Source organism: Puma concolor, chromosome B1 (genome assembly GCF_028749965.1).
Source record: "Puma concolor isolate L17-30 chromosome B1, mPumCon1.1.hap2, whole genome shotgun sequence".
NCBI classification, from domain to species: Eukaryota; Metazoa; Chordata; class Mammalia; order Carnivora; family Felidae; genus Puma; species Puma concolor.
The window spans coordinates 124,983,215-125,003,351 of NC_141670.1; the positions used below are offsets into that span (position 1 = coordinate 124,983,215).

General features: G+C 34.4%; 1 protein-coding gene and 1 pseudogene across 1 annotated transcript in view; one reads left to right on the forward strand and one right to left on the reverse strand.

The window, feature by feature from the left end:
* The window catches only part of STPG2 (sperm tail PG-rich repeat containing 2), a 569,016-nt gene that overhangs the window by 139,144 nt on the left and 409,735 nt on the right, over window positions 1–20,137 (forward strand). Inside the window, exons 8-9 of the mRNA XM_086702910.1 lie at window positions 5,115–5,274; window positions 14,024–14,184. Coding sequence (XP_086559036.1) covers window positions 5,115–5,274; window positions 14,024–14,184 — 321 coding nt within the window. The remainder of the gene's footprint in view (window positions 1–5,114; window positions 5,275–14,023; window positions 14,185–20,137) is intronic.
* LOC112859168 (U6 spliceosomal RNA) lies at window positions 17,241–17,340 on the reverse strand (annotated as a pseudogene).

A 20,137-nucleotide genomic window follows, 5' to 3' on the forward strand; every position in this document is an offset into this window, starting at 1 on the left:
TATGCTTTCACTCCTATGTGGATCCTGAGAAATTTAACAGAAGACCATGGAGGAGGGGAAGGAAGAAAGAAAAAGGTTAGCGAGGCAGGGAGCCAAAATGTAAGAGACTGTTAAAAACTGAGAACAAACTGAGGGTTGATGGGGGGTGGGAGGGAGGGGAGGGTGGGTGAAGGCTATTGAGGAGGGCACCTGTTGGGATGAGCACTAGGTGTTGTATGGAAACCAATTTGACAATAAATTTCATATTAAAGAAATAAATTCAAAACAGATAAAAGACCTATATATGAAACAAGAAACCACCAAAATCCTGTAGGAGAACATAGGTTTCAAGCTCTGACCTGGAGATAAGGGAGATAAGGGAAACAAAATAAAAAAATGAACTATTGGGACTTCATCAAGATAAAACTTTCTGCAGTGAAGGAAACAATCAAGAAAAGTAAAAGGCAACCTAGAGAATGGGAGAAGATATTTGCAAGTGACATATCAGATAAAGGGTTAGTATCCAAAATCTATAAAAAAATTTCTCAAACTCAACACTCCAAAAATAAATAATTTATTTAAGAAATGGTCAGAAATGAATAGACATTTTTTCCCTAAGAAGACATATGGATAGTTAACAGACACATGAAAAAATACTCAACATCACTCATCATCGAGGAAATACAAAACTTTGAGATATCACCTCACACCTGTCTTAATGGCTAATACTAACAACACAGGAAACAATAGATGTTGAGGATGTGGAAAAAGGGAAGCCCTCTTACACTGTCGATGGCAATGCAAACTGGTATAGCCACTCTGGAAAATGATATGGAGGTTCCTCCAAATAGAACTACCCTATGATCCAGCAGTTGCACTTCTTGGTATTTACCCAAATGATACAAAAGAACTGATTCGAAAGGTGCATACACCCTGATGTTTATAGCAGAATTAATAGCCACATTATGGAAAGATCCCAAATTTGCATTGACTGATGAATAAAGAATACACACACACACACACAGACACACACACACACCCGCATACATACACACATACACACAATGGAATATTACTCAGCCATCACGAAAGTGAAATCTTGAGGCGCCTGAGTGGATCAGTTGGTTGGGTGTCCTACGTCAGCTCAGGTCATGATCTCGCGGTTCATGAGCTCCAGCCCCATGTCGGGCTCTGTGCAGACGGCTCAGAACCTGGAGCCCACTTAGGATTCTGTGACTCCCTCTCTCTGCCCCTCCTCTGCTTGCACTCTGTCTGTCTGTCTGTCTCTATCTCTCTCTCAAAAATAAATGAAACATAAAAAAAAGAAAATAAAATCTTGCCATTTGCAATGATGTGGATGGAGCTAGAGTGTATTATGCTAAGCAAAACAAGTCAGTCAGAGAAAGTCAAATGCCATGTGATTGCACTCATGTGGAATGTAAGAAGGAAAAGAAATAAACATTGGGGAAGTGGGAAAAAAGAAGAGAGAGAGGAAGGCAAACCATAAGAGACTCTTAACTATAGAGAACAAACTGAGGGTTGGTAGAAGGGAGGTGGGTGGAGGATGTACTAGATGGGTAATGGATATTAAGGAGAGCACTTGCTGTGATGAGCACTGGGTGTTATAGGTGATGAATCAATAAATTCTACTCCTGAAACCAATGTTACATGGTATGTTAACTAATTAGATTAAATTAAAACTTGAAACAAATAAATAAAGTAGACAAATGGCCAAAAAAACCCTGATATCTCAGATATATAATCCATTTTTATTTTTATAAATAAAAAATTTTGTGTTTTAAATGTACCTTGTTAATTGCATTATTGCTTTTCCTATCAGTCATTAATGTACCTATTCATAGTTAACTAAACACTAACACTACCTCTAGCAGTCATTCCTGTTGGTTTTAATTCTTCCATATCTTTCACCCCGGAATGATTATTGCTTTCTTCATCATCCCCTTAAACAAAACATATCATATTCTTTTCCATTTCTGAAAATATATTTAAAGTATTATAATTGGTGCCAAGTGATATCAAATCAGGACTACATATTAGAGGAACAGAAATAGCATAAGAACTGAGAATCTAGTTGTAATAATGATATTAAAAAAAATCAAAGGTACACACACACACACCCACACACAAAGTATCCTGTTCTTACACAATCATTTTGTGTAGTACCTTAAGTGCTATCAAGTTGCTGAAAGGAGAAATCTGGTATTCATTCTTGGTTCTTCCTTGCCCCTCACCACAACATTAATTTATTAGAAAGTTGTAATTTATTAAAATTTATTAAAAAGTTGTAATTTATTAAAAAGTTGTGTTAATTATGTCTCCAAAATGTACCTGCAATCCATCTAATTGTCTCTAAGGAGATGCCTCTTAAGTTCCAAAGTAGTAACCTGTAGTCATCTGAAGGTTAATAACATTCCTGAGTTAAGAGAAAATAAATAGAGCTGTACATAATGCAGTTGGATAATTATTACAACTACTTTGATCTGGAAGCTGCCACATTATAAAAGTTTGATAGTATTAAATTGCCATAGAAATATATTAGATATCTTCAAGTTGCCTTAGTGCATACCCTAGAGAATGTGATATGATTACTGTGAAATACACTCTTGCATCACAAATAAAGACCCTAGTGGCAGTGGTAGATATGATCTATCCCCACCCTCCACAGAGAGCCTTCAGAACCTTCTCTGAAAGATATGTGTGTCCTCAAAGATTACATTTTAACACTCCACATATTCATTGGCAAAGTATTATTTATTTATTTATTTATTTATTTTTTAATTTTTCAATTTTTTAAAGTTTATTTATTTTGAGAGTGTGAGCAGGGTAGGGGCAGAGAGAGAGGGAGGAGGGAGAGAATCCTAAGCAGGCTTCATGCTGTCAGTGCAGAGCCTGATGCGGGCCTTGCACTCAAGAACCCAGATCATGAGCTGAGCTGAAATCAAAAGAGTTGGACGCTTCACAGACTGACTCACCCAGGCGCCCCGGAAAAATATTTTTTAAAATTCAGACTAAACTGAACTTTCACATATATAAATTTAATAGAAAAAATTTAATGTATGGTTTCAATTCAAATATACACCTTTGGGTGAAGCAGTCATGAAACTTGTTGTATTACAGAGTTGAGCAGAAAAGTCAATATCGTGAACCAGGGTTTTCAGTTGGAAGAAGGTACATACAAATATGGATTGGGGGAGGTGAGAAAGGACAGATTTTAATTGAAGGTTTAATGTGAACTCATGATTTGTAATACATATATATGTATATGTATGTGCATATATATGCACATATATGTATATGGGTATATGTATCCCTGATATATATGTGTGTGTGTATAGATATAGAAATAGGTATAGATAGATATATAGATATATATTCTAGCTTTGTCTGTTAAATAAGCCAAGAAGCAGGGATTGTGCAAAGTAGGTAGAAGATGAACCTGTAACATCTTCTTATGTCATGAAATTTAAAAAAAGTCTCAAAAAAAAAGATGACGACTTATCATAAGGATGTGTGAGCCAACTTTAATGGCTCCCTACTGGTTAAAAAAACAAACAAAACAAAACAAAACAAAACAAAAAACAACAACACAGTAGTGAATCGCAATAGTTTTAACTGACATTTATATTTCCACATGGATAGTAAATACGTAAATAGATAAAAATAAATGAATAATTGGGGGAGAAGAGAGAGCTCTTGCTTATAGTAGAATGCTGAGTGCTTACTGATAAGTATAGAGAGAGTATTCAATTTTATAAAATTAAAATCACCATTGGCATTCAAGGACATCATGTACCTCTGGATATGATACTCTCAGAAAGCTACAACATCACCTATTTAGTATGCTATCCAGAAATGTATAACCTGAATATAATCATGAGGAAGCATCACAAAAGCCCCAACTAAGGAAGGTTCTTTTATACAAAAGAGGGGTGCTATATTCTTCCAAAGTCACAAAACACAAGGGAAGGTTTTAGAAATGTTCCTACATTAAAAGAGGCTAAAAGCAATATCTGAACCTAGACTAGATTATATACTGAAGGAGAAAAATGTACTAGAGGTATTATTAGATCAACTGACAGTTTTGAATATTGATAGTTGATTAGATAATAGTATTATATAATTGTACATATACTGAAGTTGATAATTATACTTCAGATATGTAAAAAAAATCCATATTTGTGGTAAATACATACCAAAGTATTTAGGGGTAAAGGGCCATGACATATATAACTTTCCATTGACTGGTTCTATATATATATATATACTGCATGTGTGTGTGTATGTGTGTGCATGCACATAGAGAGACACACAGGGAGACACATAGAGGAAGGAATGGGTGTAGTGAAATAAAGAGAGAGAAACAGAGAGTGTGGGCAAATGAAAATAAATGGCATAACATGTTAACAAAGGGTGAATCTGGGTAAACATACATACATGTATTTTCTGCCTTATTTTTATTCGTACAATTTTTTTCTGTAAATTTGAAATTTATTTCAAATAAAGTGTTAAAAAATAAGATTATACAATGCTATATTTCTTAAGAGTTCAGTTATACATATAGATACATATTATTAAGAAGTTAAATATTATAACTTTATAATAAACTTTTTATGTTTGTAATATAATAATTTTAAAATTATAAGCTAAATTGGATTTATATATCACTTATATTTGAGATTTATTAAAAAGATATTTAATGATATTGTGTAGTTAAGTGAATATATATGTTGAGGAATTTTGTCAATTGTATAATTTTATTACTTAAAAGAAATCATGTTAGATCATATAGATTTTTATTTTTTATCTTATAAATGTGAAGATTGTCCATACATTATCACCTAGAATCTCATGCTGAGATAATTTCCTTCAAAAAAGTCTATTTGGCTTAGTAAAGTACATAATGCATTACTATGTTAATATATATATGATTTTACTAAGAGCTATATATTTTATGCTTTAATAGTTACAAGATCTTAATTCATCTATATTTTCTTCACTCCTTTAAGAATTAATTAAACTCTAGACGTTATATTACTAAGATGGCAGCTTTTAATTTATGAAATATTGAAATATACTATAGTTGCTCATTGGCATATTTTCCTGTTCTTTACCAGAGATTTGTACCTATGAAATCAATCACCCCAGCTCCTGGCACATATAATGAATCTCGAACTGCTATCAATTCCTTGAAGAAAACACCAGGACTGAAAAATACCCCATTTGGTCAGAGTGTTCCTCGATTCACACAGGACTCCAGGACAGAGGAAATGCCAGGTTAGCAATTAATCCATGTATTTATATAACTTAATATTCTTAACAAGATGGACGTAACAAGAGAGTACATTTTTTTTTTGTTCTGTGGTTTGTGCTGTCATTTTAAATCACATTTTTAAAGTATTGACTATATACTAAACACAGATAGATGAAAAATAATGTACACTTTTAGTAAGATTTCAATTTAACATGTTACATATCATTATTGTAATTTTCTATGGTTTTTCTTTATTCAGTAAATTTCCTAATTTCTCTTGATGGATGTGCATATATGTCAACTATGTGGTCACTGCCAGTAATTTAACTTATGATATGCACTTCTGTTAAAATTTTATTTTAAGGATATTCCATCACATATTCTAGTATTCTCACTGGGTATTCTAGTATGCAGAACTAAAAATACAGCACAAAAATAACTTATATAAGTGTTAAGATAAAATTATGTGTTGCTGCATAACAAACTTAGTGGCTTAAAAACACAGAGTTTTCAATTATATATTATTATTTTGTGGGATGCCTGGGAGGCAGAGCTCAGATGAGACTCATTCAGAGTGCATGCATAACTTCAGCATTGCTGCCCCAGGATAGTTGGTATTTTAATTTGGTAGCTAAGGGCTCCATAGGACCTGGCAGCACTGTACAATGCTTCTTATGACCTAATGTCAGAAAGAGCACATTCTGTTAGTTAATCAGATTACTCAGAGCAACAGAAGAACCTGAAACTTCATCTCTCAATGACAGGAGCAGCAAAGAATTTGTGGCCATCTTTAATTTACTGTAGACTACCCTATGGCCACAAAATATTTACAGTTGTCCTACATGCCTTCTAAAGGCCTCCAAAGTCTCATGAAATTATGAATGTAATCTTGAAGTTCAGGATTTTGTTATCTAAGGTCCAGTATAGTTATAGGTGAGAATTTGTGGGTTTAGTACTTTATATTAGCTTTTGAGTATGACTTTTCTTTGTGAGAAGAGCTGTGAACTAAAGATACACATTATCTGTCCCACACATTCCAAAACACAGTGATGGGAGAAAGAGGATAATCATACTGGATGCTTCTATTCAGAAAAGAGAAAACTGGAAGCCTATAGTAGTCATAGCCCTATAGCAATTCCAAAATCCAACCAAGTACATTTGTCGTTTTCTTGATTAGAGCCCAGTTTGGCTCAATGGTAATGATTTTCCAAGGTCCTTTGTTTTACCTTTTGGGCTCTTGGTTCTATCTTTCAAATCATACTTTAAAAAAAATGCTTTTTTATTTATTTTCGAGACAGAGCATGAGTTGGGGAGGGGCAGAGAGAGAGGGAGACACAGAATCCAAAGCAGGGCCCAGGCTCTGAGCTGTCAGCCCAGAGCCCAATATGGGGCTTGAACTCATGAACTGTGAGATCATGACCTGAGCTGATGTCAGACACTTAACCAACTGAGCCACCCAGGTGCTCCACATCCTTTCTCTTCTTTAAGAAATAGGCTGTATTTCTGGCTGCCTAACTTGTTTACACCAAGCCCCACCCCTCATGCTCTGGAGGGACTGCCCTTCTCAGTAAAGGTTGCCTCAGTCCCAGTGTGGCAAGCCCTTCCCTAAGAAGACTAGCAGATGCCCCTGCCCGTACCATGTCTCCTGACTAGAAAGTTCTGCAAGGCCTTAGTTCTGGTGGAGTTGGTGTCAGATCTCATTTCACAATCAGATCAGAGCAAACCTAGTTAAAACTTGGCACATTCATGCAGGGATCAAGTACTGCCCACAGCAGGCAAAGAAAGCCTCTCCAGATGACTGGCCTGAAGGACAGAGCAGCCAAAATGGAATAATAGATCACACACAGGACACACCAGAGACATTCACTGAAGTGCCATGCCACGGACACTACATACCTCTTTTTCATAAGGCTATTACTTTCAGGAGCAGGAGACATAACTGTCTTTTCTAACAGAGAAAAAGGCAGAGACTTATACAAGATGCCAAGATGGAGGAATTATTCCAAATGAAAGAACAAGATAAGGCCACAGCCGGAGATCTAACATATATGTCATATATATATATATATATATATATATTACACACACACACACACACACACACACACACACACACACACACACACACGCCTGATGGAGAATTTAAAGCAACAATCATAAAGATACTCACTGGGCTTGAGAAAAGAATAGAAGACATTAGATAGACCCTTATTACAGTAATAAAAGACTTAAAAAAAGAATGAATACAATAAATGAGATTGGAAATGAGCTTGATGTAATGAATAGCAAGCTGGAAGAAGTAGAAGAATGAATTAGTGACCTAGAAGACAAAATAATAAAAAATAATGAAACTGAACAAAAGAGAGATAGAAGAATTATACAACATGAGAATAGACTTAGGGAACTCAGCGACTCCAACAAATGTAATAACATTTATATTATAGGAGTCCCAGAAGAAGAAGAAGAGAGAAAAGGGGCCAGAAAATTTATTTCAAGAAATAATCGCAGAAAATTTCCCTAATCTGAGGAAGGAAACAGACATCCAGATCCAGAGGGAACAGAAAACCCCCATCAAGATCAACAAAAGCATGCCCACACCAAGATATATTGTGATTAAATTTGCAAAATATAGTGATAAAGAAAAAAAATCTTAAAAGCAGCAAGACAAAAAAAGTCCTTAACCCAAAAGGCTAGCTGGAGATTTCTCAACAGAAATGTGTCAGTCCAAAAGGGAGTGGTATGATACATTCACCGTGCTGAATGGGAAAAATATCCAGCCAGGAATATTCTATCTGGCAAGGCTATCATTCAGAATAGAAGTAGAGATAAAGAGTTTTGCAGACAAACAAAACTAAAGGAATTAATGACCACTAAATCAACCATATAAGAAATATTAAAGGGAAATCTTTGAGTGCAAAGGAGAGACCAAAAGTGACAAAGACAAGAAAGGATCAGAGAAGATCTCCAGAAACAATGACAAAACAAGTAATAAAATGGCAATAAATACATATCTATCAATAGTTACTTTGAATATAAATGGATTAATTTTTTTTTCAACGTTTATTTATTTTTGGGACAGAGAGAGACAGAGCATGAACAGGGGAGGGGCAGAGAGAGAGAGGGAGACACAGAATCGGAAACAGGCTCCAGGCTCCAGGCTCCAGGCTCCGAGCCATCAGCCCAGAGCCCGACGCGGGGCTCGAACTCACGGACTGCGCCACCCAGGCGCCCCTGAATATAAATGGATTAAATGCTCCAATCAAAGCCATAGGGTGTCAGAATGGATTAAAAAAAAAAAAGTCCCAGGGGCGCCTGGGTGGCGCAGTCGGTTAAGCATCTAACTTCGGCTCAGGTCATGATCTTGTGGTCTGTGTGTTTGAGCCCCGTGTCAGGCTCTGTGCTGGCAGCTCAGAGCCTGGAGCCTGCTTCTGATTCTGTGTCTCCCTTTCTCTCTGTCCCTCTGCTGCTTGCTCTCTGTCTCTCTCTCTCTCAAATAAACATTAAAAAAAAGTCCCATCTATATATGACCTATAAGAGACTCATTTTAGCCCTAAAGACACCTGCAGATTGAAAGTTATAGGGTGAAGAAATATTTACCACACAAAGGAATGTCAAAAGAAAGCCAGAATAGCAATACCTGTATCAGACAAACTAGACTTTAAAACAAAGACTTTAGAAAGAGACAAAGAAAGACACTACATAATCATTAGGGGGACAATCCAACAAGAAGACATAACAGTTGTAAATGTTCCATGCATCCAATATGGAAGCATCCAAATATATAAAACAATAATAAACAAAAGGAACTAATTTATAATAACCCAATAATAGTAGGGGACTTCAACACCCCATTGACATCAATGGACAGATATCTAAACAGAACATCAACAAGGAAACAATGGCTTTGAATGGCACACTAGATCAGATGGGCTTAACAGATGCATTCAGAACATTCTTTCCTAAAACAGCAGAATACACATTTTTTTTCAAGTGCACATGTAACATTATCCAGAATAGATTACATATTAGGTTACAAAACAGGCCTCAACAAATACAAAAATATTGAAATCATACCATGCATTTTTTCTGAGCACAACGTTATGAAACTCCAAGTCAACCACAAGAAGAAATTTGGGAAGACCATATGGAGGTTAAAACAACATGAATGAATGAACAACATAAAGAATGAATGGGTTAATCAGGAAATCAAAGAAATAAAAAACATGAAAACAAATGAAAATGAAAACACAATGGTCCGAAACCTTTGGGATACAGCAAAATTGTTCCTAAGAGGGAAGTATATTGCAATACAGGTCTACTTCAAGAAGCAAGAAAAAAAATCCCAAAGAAATAGGCTGTGTTTGTACTTTGAGCTTTCTCAACCTGCTTCCTGCCTGTAGAAGATTGGGGGTCTATAGCCACTTTTCATTTTGCACTATTGTCTTTTTTCTTCCAAGTTTGTACAATTCCTTATAAAAACTTTGTGAGTATATTATTGAATTGACTTCTAATAAAGTACACTGGACAGAAGCCACATTCAGATGTACTTTTTAGAAAAACCCTTCTCTACTTTGGGTCACCTTTGGTACTGCTCTGTTTCCATTTTCTTAGATTCTTAGGAGCACTCTTATTTTAGCCAAGAGGGTCTGTGACATATGGCCTTAAGATTCATAGAAGTCCTTTTCTTTAATTGAGAAATTCTGTGAGGTACCATCTGAAATCTTTCTGAGGTCTTTGCTCTCAGGCCATTTCTTGCTTTGAGAGCTTTTTGCTGTACGGAGAGATGGATGAAGAAGAATTTTATTTTTAAATCCAGAAAATCTTGATTTATTTTCATTTTCTGTAAATTCCCTTTGAAAACAACAGTTTTAGCCCATCTCTTTCTTTCCATACCTTCTCACACATGGCTGAAAATCGTTACTTGGCACTTGTGATGATATTCAGCCCTCAAACTTTCTTAGCCAGAAACCCCTTATTTACTAGGTATTTTCTTTATTGTCTCAAGCATTAGTATTGTTAAAATCTCTGCCATTACATTATATGTTTTCTTTTTTTTCCAGCCTGCAATAACATTTTCCTCCTGTCTTTTAAGCCATCACCAAGTCCTTTGATGGCCCTGTCTCTATGTCTTGAGTTGTTTCAGCTTCTGACCCATTGCCCCTTCCCAAACCATTGCTACAAGTTTTGTTATGGCAATTTGTTATGGTAAGTTTATAGGGGTACAAAATTATTTACTACTCATGCCATTGAGAGGTTGAGTCTCATTCTTCTCCCTTCCAATCTTGGCTAATCTGGTGTCTTTTTTGACAAATGGTATGTGGTAGAAGTGATATCCCAGCACTTCTTTTTTTTTTTTAATATAATTTATTGTCAAATTGGTTTCCATAGAACACCCAGTGCTCATCCCAATAAGTGCCCTTCTCAATTCCCATCACCCACTTTCCCCTCTCTCCACCCCCATCAACCCTCAGTTTGTTCTCAGTATTTAAGAGTCTCTTAAGGTTTCCAGCACTTCTTAGGCAAAGTTATAAGCTTTACACCATACACCTAGCCCTGTTGAACAATTGCCCAAAGCCTCTATAAAGTCTGACTGTTCCAAGACTGTAGTTCTGGAGAGGTCATGTGTTAAGTGTTCGACACTTCCCCACCTGAGGCTAGCTCAGTGTGTTTATTATGAATTTGAAATCCAAATTATTTCTATAAATGAACTTACTGATTGACCCAACTGCCTTAAGATTGGGTCTTGTTTTCAATTTGATGGCCTAGTGTATTATGAATAAAATATAAATTTCCCAAAGGTTAGTTAATTTTTAAAGGATTACATGCAATTTTGATGACCCCCTCCAATCCAATCCCAAGTCTTACATGTTTTAAGAATCAGTGAGAGGGGCGCCTGGGTGGCTCAGTCAGTTAAGCGTCCGACTTCAGCTCAGGTCATGATCTCGCAGTCTGTGAGTTCGAGCCCCGCGTCGGGCTCTGTGCTGACAGCTCAGAGCCTGGAGCCTGTTTCAGATTCTGTGTCTCCCTCTCTCTGACCCTCTCCTGTTCATGCTCTGTCACTCCCTGTCTCAAAAATAAATAAAACGCTAAAAAAAAAAATTATATAAAAAAAAAAAAAGAATCAGTGAGAATGGCCTCATGGAACTTTGAGTTTATTTATTTATCTATTTTATTAAAAAAAATTTTTTTATTGCATGTAGAGATTAGGTACAGTAATGAATTGGACCCATCAGTCATAGGACAGATTTACAGATTACTGTTAGAAGGTAACCCTAAACTAACGTTGGGGTTCCTTGGCATTTCTACACCTACTGAGTGGAAAATGAATATGAAAAACCTCTAATGTGAGTGAATTACATGATCAGGATGGCTTTTCAAATCAGAAGCTTAACAAGGCAGTACTTGTGATGTATACACTGTGAGGTCCCTGTATTTAAGCACTTAAGTTGTAATGTGTTTTATTGTATTCTCATGCCAGAAAAGAGTCAGATCTGACATACTTGTCTTTTAATTACCTGAAATGGTGGTCTAAATAGTTTTTATCACACTTTCCATGTACCTTTTCCCTAAACATTACTAGTGGAGGGAATTATGAAGATGGCAGGAATAAACCATAGTAGCATTTAGATTTTCCGAGAGTTGGCACAAGAGACTCTTTGGCAGAGACTTTTTAAAAAATGGTTTGTTTGTTTATTTATTTATTTATTTATTTATTTATTTATTTATTTATTTGGAAGAGAGGGAGAGAGAGAGAGAAAGAAAGAGAGAGAGAGAGAGAGAGAGTGAGCGTGAGCAGGGGGGAGGCAGAGAGAGAGGGAGAGAGAGAGAATCCCAAGCAGGCTCTGCACTGTCGGCACAGAGCCTGACATGGAGTTCGACCTCACAAACCATGAGATCATGACCTGAGTAGAAATCAAGACTCAGTTGCTTAACCAGCTGAGCCCCCCAGGCGCTCCTGGGAGAGACTTTTGAGGAAAAGATGTTGGAATTGGAATATTTGAAAAATTGGGAAGATTTTAGGTAGCTTGTTTTAGAAAAATCTTCTATTTTACAATGTATAATGATTTAATCATTTTTAGTCCAGAAAGGACCTAAAGTATCATTAGCCTCATAGTATTCAAAGTGCTCACTTGTCAGCAACTTGTTTCCTACCTACAATGAGAAAGGAGATTGCACTAAAATGTAAATCAACACAGTGCTTCCTTTATGGAGAAAGACTAGTTATAAAATACCTAGGGAATAGTCAATTTACATTTAATTATAAGCTCCTTTTCTGGTAGATTGTTTTTGGATTAGCAACAGCCCATAGACCACATTTTGAGTAGTACTGATCTAGTCAGTTTCTGTATCTTCAGACAAAGAACTTGAAGCCCAGAAAAACAAATGCGATTGAAATTACATTTTATATCTATTTAGTTGCAGAGCTAATTTAGTAGAATTCAGGTAACATGAATACAACCAGGTTAAATGTCCTTTCAAGTATATATTGCATTTTATGGATATTGCTGCTTCCTGAAACTGATGTTTTAAAATTACTGAATTATAAAACATATACAAATATTTTTTTCAAATATTTTAATGTTTTGATAAAGCTTTTTCCAATGACATAGAAAGTTTGTATTATTTTGATTGAAAAAGATGTTATTTACTCAGATTGCCAATGTAGAAAATATTTCTGGCTATAAATATGTCCTGAAAGGTAAAAGGCAAAAATAAAATAACTGCTGTGATAGGAATATTGGATGATAGGTGATATTTTTCTCCCAAATTGATTTTTAATGTTGCTACATCAACTTTTCAATATTTTTTGGCATCAAGAATTCCTTTCTTCCGTTTGTTCTTTTTCCTTTCCTTTCCTTTCCTTTCCTTTCCTTTCCTTTCCTTTCCTTTCCTTTCCTTCCTTTCTCCTTTATTGAGATATAATTTACACATAAAATAATTCATTTTTAAAAAATTTTTTTTAACGTTTATTTATTTTGGGGACAGAGAGAGACAGAGCATGAATGGGGAAGGGGCAGAGAGAGAGGGAGACACAGAATCGGAAGCAGGCTCCAGGCTCTGAGCCATCAGCCCAGAGCCTGACGCGGGCTCGAACTCACGGACCGCTAGATCGTGACCTGAGCTGAAGTCGGATGCTTAACCGACTGAGCCACCCAGGCGCCCCTAAAATGATTCATTTTAAGTGTAAAGTATGATGAGGTTTGGCAAATGTATGTGGTCGGGTAATCACCTCTACAATTAAGTTTTATAACATTTCCATCATTTTAAAAATGTTTTCTCTTTCCCCTCTGCAGTTAATCTCCACCTTCTCCAGGCTACTGTTACTGTCACTATGATATTGCATTTTCTGGAATTTCATATAAATGGAACATACGTTATTCAGGATTTTGTGTCTATCTTCTTTCACTTGGGATCATGTTTTTAATGTCCATTCATATTGTTGTATTTATATTTCTTTTTAATGCTGAGTAGTATTTTATTGTTTGAGTATAGAACTTCTGTTTTTTTTTTTTTTTTCACTAGCTGATGGACATTTGGGTTGTTTTCATTTTTCTTGGGAAAATACCTAGGGTTAGAAATTCTGGATCATATATTAAGTATATGTTTGGTTTTATGAGAACTTGAAAAATTGTTTCTCAAAATGTCATACCATTTTACATTCTTGCTAGTAATATGTGAGTTCTTTCAAAAAATTACTTTATTTAAAGTTATTCAGTTTAAAAGAATTAAAAGCATATTTATTCTTACATATGATATTCCTCATGATTTTAGGTCCTGGGTTTTATAATATCCTAAACAATACTATGATTGACAACATTAGCAATACCTACTTGAAGAAAAAAAAGAAAAATGCATTTGGTTCTTCTGTTCCTCGGACTCTCTTGCTGGTTCAGAAAGAAGCTTTTACTTCTCCTGGTCCTGCCGATTATCAGGTAATTTGTGAATGCCAAAATAATATTCTTTATATCTAATGCCAAGACTTAGGGTTTATAACAATTACATGTGACATATTTTCCCCATTATTTTAAGCCATACTATTATTATTGAAATCATTTTTATATGGTAACTTATGACATAAGAATAAACATTAATTCGGTTTGCAACTATGTTTGTAATTTCTTTTTTAAAAATGGATCATAGGGGCGCCTGGGTGGCGCAGTCGGTTAAGCGTCCGACTTCAGCCAGGTCACGATCTCGCGGTCCGTGAGTTCGAGCCCCGCGTCAGGCTCTGGGCTGATGGCTCAGAGCCTGGAGCCTGTTTCAAATTCTGTGTCTCCCTCTCTCTCTGCCCCTCCCCCGTTCATGCTCTGTCTCTCTCTGTCCCAAAAATAAATAAATGTTGAAAAAAAAAATTAAAAAAAAATGTATCATATTCTTTATTTCTTTATGGATGTCATATGTATTTGTTTAAATATTTATCTTCATTTTAAAATTGCTCCACTATTTTCGGAGAGTAATTTAAGTTTCCTTTACATGCTCTTTGTGGCTTTATGATTTTTGTGTACAAGTCTTACCCATCTTTATTAGATTTCTTCCTTTGTATTTAGTGTTTCATGTTTTTAAATTCTATTGTAAATGGTACCTTTTAAATATTTTCATTGTTTAGCTTTCTGTTATAGGTATAAAAAATATAATCTTTATTGAAGATTGCTTTACCAATGACCCATGTGGCTTGCTAAATTAAATGATTAATTCTACTAATTTATTATTAGTTTTGAAAAAAGTTTCCTCAAGCACATTATGCCACCTGTGAATGATAGTTTATATTTTTTCTCCAAGTGTTTCATCTTTTATATATATTTATTCCTTACTGGACATCTGTATCGCAAAACAAATCTCAAGGAAATTCATAGGAATTAAAAAATATTCAGTATCCAAGAAAACAAAATTCACAGAGTGTGATATCCAATAAAAAAAATAGGTATGCAACTAAGCAGGAAAACATAACCTAGAATCAGGGAACAAACCAATAGTAAAAGACAAGAAATTACACAGATGGTAGAAATAGTAGACAAAGACATTAAACAGTTATTATAACTACATTTCACATTCAAAAGGTAGAAGAAAGATTGAGTAAATTGAGTAGAGAAATGGCACAAATAAAAAGACACAAATTGAAGTTCCAGAGATGGCAAGTATAATATTTTTAAAAAGTACACTCTCATTAACAACAGTATAGGAGGTTTAGAAGAAAAGATTAGTGAACCTGAAGACACTGATAGAAACTGTCTGAAATGAAACACAGTGAGAAAAAAGACAAAAGTAGTGAATAAAGTATCAGTAAACTATGAGACAATTTGAAGTGGCTTAATATTTGTGTAGTTAGAGTCCTTGAAGGAAGGGAAGGAGTATGAGGTCATATAATAATATTTTAAGGAATGATGACTGAAAATTTCCAAATTTTGATCGGAGCTTTATAAAAACTGACATATCCATGAAGCTCAACAAACTTGCAGCAAAAGACATTAAGGAAACTATGCAAAGGCATATTATCACCAAATTGACTAGAATGGTTAAAAAAATTCTTAAAAGCAGCCAGAGAAAAAGGATATATAGTATTGAGGGGCAAAGTTATCAATGGGAGCATATGTCTTGTGGGAAATGATGTAAGTCAGAAGACATAGTGCAACATTTTTAAGTATTAAAAGAAAACAGTTGTCAAACTATAATTCTATAGCAGGTTAAAACATCTTTCAAAAATTAAAACACTTGGAATATGTGAAATATATGAAATATGTGTGTGTGTGTGTGTGTGTGTGTGTGTGTGTGTGTGTGTGAATACATATATATGTATCTATACACAAGCTGAAATAGTCATCCTTCAAAGACCTGCAGTATAAGAAATGTTAAAGTCTTCCAGGCAGAGGAAAATATTACCAGATGGAAGATGGAATCTGGGTCTATATAAAGTAATACAGAGTATCAAAGATGATAACTATGTGAGTAAATATAAAAGGCTATTGTTGTATTTCTCATCTTACTGAAAGCAGACCATCTTACATGTTTTTGATTTACTGATAATTTACTTTCACATAAGGTAGAGGAAGCTATGGGAGGAACACATACTCTAGCTTAATTTTGACTAAATAAAGGAGAACTAATTGAATAGAATGGAAGAATCATTTCACAAATAGTGATCATATTATTGTACAGTTTAGAATTGTCAAACAAGAGATTCTGGACATTGTTAGGTATGTACAAGGAATTTAGATTATCCCTGTTTCAAAATGATCATCAGAAAACAAGAAATATTCTTAAGATCAGAGACTCTTAAGAGTAAAACTAGCCTGTAAGGATTGACCGGAAGAAAATCTCATGAGTAAAATTCTGACAATGCAGTTTTGATTCACATTAAAATTTTAAGAATACATTTTAAAAGGACATTTTAATATATGTGTATATATTTATTATTTATTCTTTCTCTTTCCTAAAGAATTTGAGAAAGTGTAAAAGAATGTACATATGGAAAAGTAAAAATAGCTAACATTTAGGGTAAAAAATATAGATAGAACAAATAGATATTTTACAGATAGAAAGTAAATAGAAGTTAAACATTGGGGAAGTTTGAACATAGTTGTCAAATCATAAAAGGACACGTACAGAACACAGGAAACATGGTGTCTGTCCTATAGTTGACACTCAGGAAATTATAATTGAATAAATGAATAAAAGAGGCATAGAACTGTAATTAAAGAAGCTTAAAGAGAAAGACAATTTATTGTAAAAAATACTATGGAAAATTAAAATTAGTTTGTATAAGTTTATAAGTGTATAAGTTTGGCCAAAAAGAGTAGCTAGAAAGATAAGAACTCTGTAGGGATAATATACGGATAGTAGAGCCACTGAACTGCTGAATTGGATTTGTCTTTCCTATCAGGAAAAGTATTTTTATTCCAGAAAGAGTGGAACACACATGGTTTATAGGAATGAATCCTAAGATATTTATGGTGGTAATGTAAGAATATCCTAGTGCTTTACAACACTTTTTAAAAATGAAGTGAAATTAAATTTGCATGTCATTTTTGCACAGGGTGCTAATCTTCTCTGTGATGTTCCAGTTTTAGTATGTGTGCTGCCAAAGTTATCACTCTAGTGCCTTAAATTAGTTAAAAGCTTCAGATGTAGCTGAAATAGATCACATTGTAATGAAAGAACAGCTGTAAATCATTACGGTAATCTCCAAGAGATACTGAAGATTTGTAGGCATAAAAGAAAAATAAAAGTAAATGAAGGTTTTTCTTATTTAAACAAAAATTAAAGTTTTACAAAGTGAGAAGTTCATGAATTATTACAAAATTTTATTTTACATATATTCTAATGTAAAAAACGTATAACATTAAATTTACTATCTTCACCATGTTTAGCTGCTGATTTAAGTGTATTTTTAGTGCCTCATGAACATTAGTAGTTTTTAGAATATTTTTGTTGTATTTTATTTAAAATGTACTAGAAGTTCATTATTCTAAGTAACCTGACATTTAGATTTAAAAGAGTTGAAAATTATTACTTGCAAGAAATTTTTAAAAGTCTCTCATTATAATCTTTATTCTCCACTGCATATGCTGAGACAGTATAGCATAGTGATTATGAGCATGATCTCTGGTGTCAGAGTACTCAAGACTACTTGGGTATATTTTCTTCTGTCACTGACTTTGTGTAAGTTGTTTAAATTCTTAGTAAGATGGAGATCATAATAGTACACACCTTAAAGCATTATTATGAATACTAAATGAATAAATACTTGTAAAATACTTTAAATAGGTCCTGGCACATAGTAAGAACTTAATAACTTTTGTTACTGTTACTGATGATTAAAAACTACCTATAGGTATAACCCAAACTGTTTTTTTTTTTTTTCAACGTTTATTTATTTTTGGGACAGAGAGAGACAGAGCATGAACGGGGGAGGGGCAGAGAGAGAGAGGGAGACACAGAATCGGAAACAGGCACCAGGCTCTGAGCCATCAGCCCAGAGCCCGACGCGGGGCTCGAACTCACGGACCGCGAGATCGTGACCTGGCTGAAGTCGGACGCTTAACCGACTGCGCCACCCAGGCGCCCCAGTTATGTATTGTTTTATAGTGTTTTAGTGGTTGCCACCAAAATTACAATATGCATCTTTTACTTTTTGTACTTTAATAAAAAGGATTATTTTTACCACTTTTCCAATAATGCTATCTTAGAACATTTTAGCTCCATTTTCCTACCTCCTATTTTTGTTTAATTATTGTCATACATTTTAAGTTTACATATATTTTAAATTCTTTGAATATTATTGTTCTGTACAGTTAATATTTATTCATATTTACCCAAATATTTACCCTCTTGTGTTGTGTTGTGTTTTGTTTCTTTCTACATTTCTGTTTTTCTATATCACATTATTTTTCTTCTTCCTGAAAAACTCTCTATTGCTTCTTTTGGTCAAGGTCTGTTGATGAATTATTGTATACTTTTGTCTGAACATGTCTTTATTTTGCCATTTTTAATTTTGGGGGGTTGGATTTTTAGGTTGGTAGTTATTTTCTCCCAGCACTTTAAATATGTTATTCCATTGTTTTAGGTCTTTTGTAATTTCTGTTGAAAAGTACATTGTCAAACTTATTGTTCCCCCTTGAAAGCAATTGGTCCCCCTCCCCCCTTTTTTTTTTGGCCTATGTCTTTGATGTGTCAAAAGTGTGATTTTCTTTATATTTATTTGCCTGAAGTTTGCAGAGCCTCTGGGTTGATGTGTTAATCACTTTTAAATAATTTTTGATTGTTATATCTTTATATATTTCTTCTGTCACATTCTTTCCTACCTATATTTTTGGGGCTCTAATTAATATATATGTTACACCTATTCATTATGCCTCAAACATCTCTTATAATCCCTATGTATTATTCTCCATTTTTTCTCTTAGTGCTTCAGTTTAGATATGTTCTGCAGACATATCTTTCAATTCATTAATCTTTCTTTAAAAAAACTGTGTTTCAAATGTTATTAAATTGACCTAAATTCTTAATTTCAGATATTCTATTTTTCAGTTCTAGAGTGAATTATATTTAAATCATTCTAAAGATTTCACTTTTAGAAGAAATTCTTCATGTTTTAACTATTATTTTCCATTTTTTTTCTGTTTTCTTGAACACATTAATTATAGCTATTTTAAAGTTGTGTGTACTAACTCCAACATCTGGATCATCTATTGTCTGTTGTTATTTTCTGTTATTTTTTTTATCTTGAGTTTTGATCATAAATGTCGGTCTTTTGGCATGCTCACGAAGTGTTAATAAAATGCCAGATATTGTATACAATATAGAGACTTTAAATGGTGTTACCTTCTATTTGAGAGAGTTTATACTTTCCTTTGCAAGTTGGGTAGAAGTCAGAAGAGATCACCTTAAAGCAATAATGAATTCTAGTGATTATAGTTTTTTTAGGGCTTAGTTTATTTACCTCTGGTTTGTTCATTTCCTTAAGTGTAGTCTCTCTGGGGATTTCAGCTGTGAGCCTGATGTGTTCAAGACCCCTTGCTTTGTCAGATTCTGAATTGCAATCTTTAATGCATATGTTTTTTAGTATTTTGGTTCAGATTTTTAGCATCACCCCTATCCCTTATCCCCTGGCAAACGTCTTCATGGGGAAAGAGATCGTGTGTTTGAAGCTTCTTAAATCTGCGATTTTGCCATTCTGGCTTCACAAGACCAAAATAAGCTTGTTTCTCAATGTTTTAACAGCATCTCTCTGCCAGATCTAAACTAAAATTCTCTGTTGCCTGTTGTGAGCAAATGCTACCAGGGAGAAAGCACCTACAAGGCAATAGCTCACTTTTCAGAGGTTCTACCCTGTTTAGACTCTTAGCCCCTCTTGTCTATGCTGACAACTCAAAGTTAGAAGTATCCATG